General features: G+C 47.1%; 1 protein-coding gene across 1 annotated transcript in view; it reads right to left on the reverse strand.

Annotated features, from left to right (window-relative positions):
• The window catches only part of XPR1 (xenotropic and polytropic retrovirus receptor 1), a 146,549-nt gene extending 139,974 nt beyond the window's left edge, over positions 1-6,575 (reverse strand). The window contains exon 1 of the mRNA XM_048496150.1: positions 6,212-6,575. Coding sequence (XP_048352107.1) covers positions 6,212-6,280 — 69 coding nt within the window. The 5' untranslated portion in view covers positions 6,281-6,575. The remainder of the gene's footprint in view (positions 1-6,211) is intronic.
• Positions 6,576-6,919: the final 344 nt, after the last annotated feature.

Here is a 6,919-nt window from a genome sequence, read left to right on the forward strand (position 1 = left end):
CTTACAGTGGTACCCCGGGTCGAACACTACTGAAGGGGAAACTTTACCTTTTTTTTAAAACACAGTTTGGTTGAGGAGGAAATACAACCTGCTTTTCAGTTACTCCTCCTTCCAGCTTAATAAAAATTCAGCAATAGACCCAATTCTGGGCACAGCTCTGCTGTCATAATATCTACTCCAACCCTCAGAGAGGGTGTATCCAAATGTCTCTTGGGTAGCACCTGCTATGAACTAAGCAGATCTTGGTATATCCATCAACTGAGGAAAAAATGGTTGGGAGCCAAACACATGGTAAACTCAGCTCCTTGGAGAGAGGACGGGACACAGTTTCAAGCACAGGTAACAGATTTTCAGCCTGGACAACTGCAACTAAAATTATCTGATTAACTGGCAGCCAGGAATTTGAAATAACCTTTGACTTTCCCATAAACTTGCTGTTAACAAACCTTATTCACGATAAATAACTTGACTGCCCTTTCTAAAAAACACTCAAGCCAATCAAACTGGGTATGTGGACAATTTGATAATTATATTTTAGTGGGATGAAGATTTTTTTCTGATCAAAGAACTGTGAAATAATACTGGATGGGGACATTCTGGTGCTTTGCCAAGAAGATCTTAAGCAGCAACGTTTTGTTCTGAAACCATGAACAAAATGTCGGAAGTCACCTTGTTAACCAAAGGCACACATTCCCTTCCGCTGGAAATTTAAACCCTGCAGCCAAATAAGTGGTTGACTAGTTTCAGTCAATCTTAAAATTTGGCACACAGCTTCATGGCCCTCATCAGGCTGCCAAGTCACAAGGATTCAGTGACTGTAAAAGCCACATCTGGCAGAGTTTCTTCCTCGCATCCTAGAAAGGAATAGGCGACCCCCAAAGAAGCATGTCACACTATTTTGCTTGGCGTGCAGGATCAGTTCTCTGCCTGAGGAAACAAGGCAACTCCCGGAGGGACCAGCAATGTTGCGGGGGCTTAGTTTGCTCCCAGTCCAAACCTCCTTCTACTTGCCAGCATACCAGCCTTCTCACAGTCTTGGGGCTGTTCAATTTATTCATGAAAAGGATTTGGAGCTGTGGTTGAGCAGTACAGTGGTCAAGTTTGCAGATGATACCAAATTATTCAGGATGGTGAAAAGTCCAGTTGCATTGTGAAGTGGGACAGAAGGACATGCCCTGATTTGGATGATTCAGGCTCATCCTATCTTGTGAGGTCTCAGAAGCTTAAGCAGGGTTGGTCTTGGCTAGTACTTGGATGGGAGGCCAGCAAGGAATACCAAGGTCACCTTGTGGAGGAGGGTTAGACCACTTTCAGAGCTGATATGGTGGCCAGGATTATTCAGGAACAGAAGATGATGATTATTATAATTTTGGATTTATATCCCACCTTTCTGTCCTGCAAGGAAACTCAAGGTGGCCTACAAGCTCCTTTCCCTTCCACTCCCCAGAACAGATACCCTGTGAGGTAGGTGGGGCTGACAGAGCTCCGAAGAACTGTGACTAGCCCAAGGTCACCCAGCAAGAATGTAGGAGTGCGGAAACACATCTGGTTCACCAGATAAACGTTTGCCACTCAGGTGTAGGAGCTGGGAATCAAACCTGATCCGCCAGATTAGAATCCACCAGCTCTTAACCATTACACTACACTGATTAAACAATCTATGGTAAATGTTTTGCTCAAAAGGCAAAAAATGTACATTTGACTATGATTAAAACCTTGCACAGAACTAGGTTGAAGAATGAGAAGATGTATAGGCTACAAGTGGTGTCTGCTGGATTGGACCAGTAGTCCATCTGGTCTGCTTCTGTTAGTCTCTTGCGTTGAAAACCCTACAGAATCACCTAAATCGGCTGCAATTTGACAGCACTTTCCAGGATTACACCGAAAGAAATCGCTAAATTGGGTGAGTGGGAAACAATGCAGCAAACGAAATTCAACATGGATGTGAGATGACACATAGTGGAACAAAAAAATCTTGATTTCAAATGTATGCTGAACTGGCTGCGATTGAGATTGAAAGAGATCTGGGGTTTGTAATGAAAGAGCTCAAGAAAAATATCGACCCAGCACGTAACAGCAGTGAAAAAGCAAAATTCCAAGCTGTGAACCATTAGGAAAGGGATCAAAAGAATAACAGCCAGTGCTGTAATGCATATGGAGCTACAGTGAGGCTTCCTTTGGAATACGGTGCACACCTCTAGTCACTGTATCTCAAAGAAGATACTGAAGTGATGGGAAAGTATAAAAAAAGGAACCAAGATGATTATGGGGTTGGAACACCTGGAGAGACCGAGACTGTCCAGTACGTGAAAAAGACACGGTTAAGGGAAAACTAGACAGTTATAAAATTACAGATGGGACAGAGAAACTGGACTGAGAGATTTGCCTCCCTTTCATAGGATGCTAAAACTCAGAAACACCAAAAGCTGATAGGCAATAGGTTTAAAACAAACAGAAGGACACATCCAGCTCTCTCTCAACATAGGCAGCAGACTTCTCAATGCCAGCGCAATGGGAAAACATCAGGGGGAAGCATCTGGTCCCTTCTAGTTGGCCCTCCAAAACAACTAGTTGTAAAACAGTATGGTGGATTAAATGAACTGCTGATCTGATCCAGGAGGCACCACTTACGTTTGTATGTTGTCTCTTATCTCAATTACGTTTCTTCACAGCTCTCACATGTTGCAGCTCCCTATCTCCTCAGCCCTTTCCCCCCATTTCATTCCCCACCCTTCCTTCCTTCACATTACTCGTGTGTGTACTCCACACCCTTTCTTCAGCATCTTTAGTCTCTGTTTTTTTCACACCCCTGTAGCCTGTACATCCTCCCATTCCTCAACCTAGTTCTGTGCAAGGTTTTAATCATAGTCAAATGTACGGGGTTTTTTTGCTTTTCGAACAAATCATTGGCTGTAGATTGTTTAGTTCAATTCCTGTATAATCCCAGCCACCGCACCAGCTCTAAAAGTCAAACATCAGTGGCTGTAACATCCCAGCCATATAAAATATATAGACCGTAAACACTAGATACAGAGTAAAGCTTAATTGATGAGGGGATTTAAGTCTGTTTATACAATGGGATTTTGATGCTGGCTGTTTTGCCTTCTTATCTAGAAGACCTTTCTCCTAAACATTGAAGCATAGTGATCTGTAGTTATGCAATAAAATGGATAAAATGCATTCTAATCCCTTTCAAGAGTACTTTTATCTATTTTTGCATCACATATTCTAAGATTAAGCCACAGGCTTGAAAAATGATGCCAAAAGTAAGACGAGAAATGGCCAGGAAGATTAGGAGCAAATAAAATATCAATGATTTAATTCTAGATGACGTCACCAACTTGCCTCATAAAGGCTGGATGTTGTTGAGGGGGCACTAATAAAGAATACCCAGACAGCATTCAGCAATATACCAAAGCAGGAATAGGGGCCAAGCAGACAGAAATCATCATTATTAGCAAGAACTGAAGAACAGCCCTGCTGCATGACAGCCCATCTAGTTCAATATCTTGTTGGATGCAATTAACCGTTGCCCTGGAAGGCCAACAAACAGGGCACAGAGGTCAAGTATTCACTCCAAGGTTGCCTCCTAGCCCATGGAGTAACATCACACCACAAAGTTTTTATGAGGTGGTTTGCCATCGCCTGGAGATGACAAAATTGGTATCCATAGTTATGATTTCTATTGCTTCCCTGACATAAAATGGAGCAACTATCTTATCTTACCCTATATAACTGGGTAATAGGCTAATTGTCACAATAACGAACCCTCAACCAATGGATGTGCAGGACTCTCTCCTGGGCACCCATTGGTGGAGGGTTCAGCTTTGCGTTCTCCCACTGTGCCTGGCAAAAGCCAGCCCTTTTCCCCACATGCCTTTCCTCACACCCAACACTGAAGCTGGCCCCACTAGGCTTGTCAAAAGTCGCCGCCCCTTTCCTGCACCCCAACATCTGCCTTACCCACTCTGCCCACCCACTCTCCCCCAGTCTCAGAAATCAACCCGGGCCCTCCTGTCTGGGGTCGTGGCTCCCAGACTCCCAGACTCCCAGCCCGCCCTACCTGTGACACCTAAAGGAAACTCCTGGCCAGCCAACAGGAACAGTGAGTTGTGGGGAGGCAGGAGAACCATTGGGGGGAGAGGGCAGAAGAAGGTGGCCAGCCAGTAAAAGACTGCCTCTACCCAACCAAGAACCCACTTCATTTCCCCCTGAAATGGGCTTATACTGCTAGTTTATATTATTTGGGCTTACGAAAAAAGCATAGGTATAAGTGACAAGGGAACTGCGAAAGGAAATATCTAAGGAGCAACAGGAATCATCTGATCACAAAAAGTGTCTAAGCCGGTTTAGAAAAAGGCAAAAAAAATATGGCTGTTAAAAAAGACAGAACAGCCATTTAGGGTGACTCCCAAGTGACAGGAACAAATGACAGTTCTGATTCACAAAAACAGGGGACATTTAGAATTTCCAAGGCATGCACATAAGCTAAGAACCGGAGGGGAGAAAACTTGCCACAGTATTATTCCATGAAAAATGGAAGAGTGTTATGTTAGCAGAAGCCTCAAAGGGATACAGCAGAGCAAACAATCAAGGCTGCAACACAAAGTGGACGGAAGGAAGATTACACTGTTAATGCAAGCCCTACAAAGTAAAGAAAAACTAAATTAATCAAATCCAGGGAGAGACCCAGGGGAAAACTGCGGATACACAAATCACACAGCAGACAACCTTTCTCTCTCTTTTCAGGATTGTAAAAATCTCCACACCTGCAAGGACATATCTTTTCAAAATCCTCAAAAACGATCTTTAAGCACAGTGGTTGAGAAGCGTGTGGGTTAGAGAACAGGAAAACAAAAATCTGGGGACCTGCAGAGCCAGAAAAATCAATATTTTTTTCCCTACAATGTTTGGGATTGACCTAGCAGGTGTGAGGGGGGAGATGATGGATTCTTTGTCTGGACGCCCTCTGAGACTATCAGCAGTCCCTGCCTTCAGAGGAGGCACCAAAGCACTAGAATACAAAAACCCAGACCTCTGATTAAGACAGCAGGCAGCAATGAACAATTAATCCAGCAAATCCAAGTGTCAGAACAAGAGTGCATGAGTAATCCAGGGATGGTATGCCACCTAGCTTCCTTCCCTTGTCCCTGACAGATAATCTTTACAGAGGTATTTGTTCAGAGCCCAGTTGGTGACAATAGTATTCCAATCAAGGGACCTTGAATCCATTAACACACACTCCAGGAGAAAAAACCTGGTTTGAACATACAACAAAGGAAGAGAAACACCTTGGCTTGGGGAAGGGTGGGGGGACTTGTGGACAAGCACACCCACTACACACCCTAGATCACATCTTTCCTCAAAGCATCAAGGCTGGCTGTTGTGGGTTTTCTGGACTGTGTGGCCAGGGTCCAGCTGTTTTTGCTCCTAATGTTTCACCTTTATCTATGACAGGCACCTGCAGAAGCATGTCACGGTGAGGTGTGTTTCTCTCCATGACCCAGTGTCAATGGGGGTCATGTGTGTTGGGAAGGGGGTGTTTTTAGGAAATCCAGCAGAAGAGGCAGCTGACACAAAGAATGGGAAATAGGGTTAGAAACCCCGGTTACATCTCTCCCTTTCAGCATGACAAACCTGGCAAATGCAGGCGAAGGGAACATGAAGAACAACAACAGCAAGAGATGGGAGGGACCCGAGCAGATCCCAGCTGGGTGACAGGAGAATGCGGAGCCTGAAGGAGCTGGCGGGCTGAGCAGAGTGGACCGAAGCAGGGTCCTCCATTCCCCTTTTACCTGTCCCAAAGGCTAAATCCCATAAAGAGAGAAAATTGGGATTTTTAAAAACCCCATAATGAGAAAAAAATGGAATTTTAAAAAAACCCATAAAGAGAGAAAATTGGGGGTTTTAAAAAACCCCAAAGAGAGTTTTTAAATCCCCCCCAAAGAGAGAAAGGGAGGGTGTGAAGAGAGAAAGGGAGGGTTTTTTAAACCCCCACAAAAAAAGAAAATTGGGGTTTTAAAACCCCCACAACCGCCCATCTCGCTCCTTTCCCTCCCCACACTTGAGCATCTCTTCAAACAGAAGGCACCTTACACACCACAACCCCGCTCGCCCTTCCTGGCCCAAGAGGGACCCCCCTCCGACAGCCACCACACTCTCTCCCCAGCCTGGGTTCTCCCCTCCCCGGTTCCGCAGAGGACCCCTTCACCTCATACTGGATGTACTGCTTCCGCCACTCCGGGGTGATGTGCGCGGAGAGGTGCTCGGCGAACTTCATCTTGGCGCCGCTGTCGCTCGGCCAGCCGGCCCTAGTCGGCCTCCTCCTCCTCTTCCTTCACCTTCACCCGTCTGCGGTGCCTCCTGGCGGTGCTTCTGCGGGTGGAGACCGGCCAGAGGTGGTGCCGCCCCCACCGCACATGGGCCCCGCCGCCTCCCCGCTGCCACGCAGGGCGCCTGCCCCGTCCCCGACTCAGGGGCTCCTCAGCGCCTCCGCCGCCCGCTGCGGCCCCGCCGCGTCTCCCGGTGCTCCTGCAGCAGCGGCAGCTCCCGCCGCCATTTTTCCCTCGCCTCACTCACCCCTCCTTCTTCTCCCCCCCTCCGCTTCCCATACCAGCCAGGCTTGACGTCATCGCCATGGTAACCGCCTCCCTCCAGAAGGAGACGTAAAGGAAAAGGGGAGGGGGCAGAAGCGAGGAACAGAACGCCGCTATTAGCCACGCCCATATTCGCCCCGCCCTGTCGCTGGTTGGAGGCTGGAGAAAAATAAACGGGTGAGGTTGGAGGGGGTGGGACTAGCGCTTTCTCGGAGACACGCCCACGCCACGCCCACCGCCATCTCTGCTCTTCAAAGGAATCTTAAAGGACGGCCACGCCCCCGAGCACCGCAGTGGAGGGTTGAGGCGCTGTTAGTCGTCCT

This window comes from Sphaerodactylus townsendi, linkage group LG05, assembly GCF_021028975.2.
Source record: "Sphaerodactylus townsendi isolate TG3544 linkage group LG05, MPM_Stown_v2.3, whole genome shotgun sequence".
NCBI classification, from domain to species: domain Eukaryota; kingdom Metazoa; phylum Chordata; class Lepidosauria; order Squamata; family Sphaerodactylidae; genus Sphaerodactylus; species Sphaerodactylus townsendi.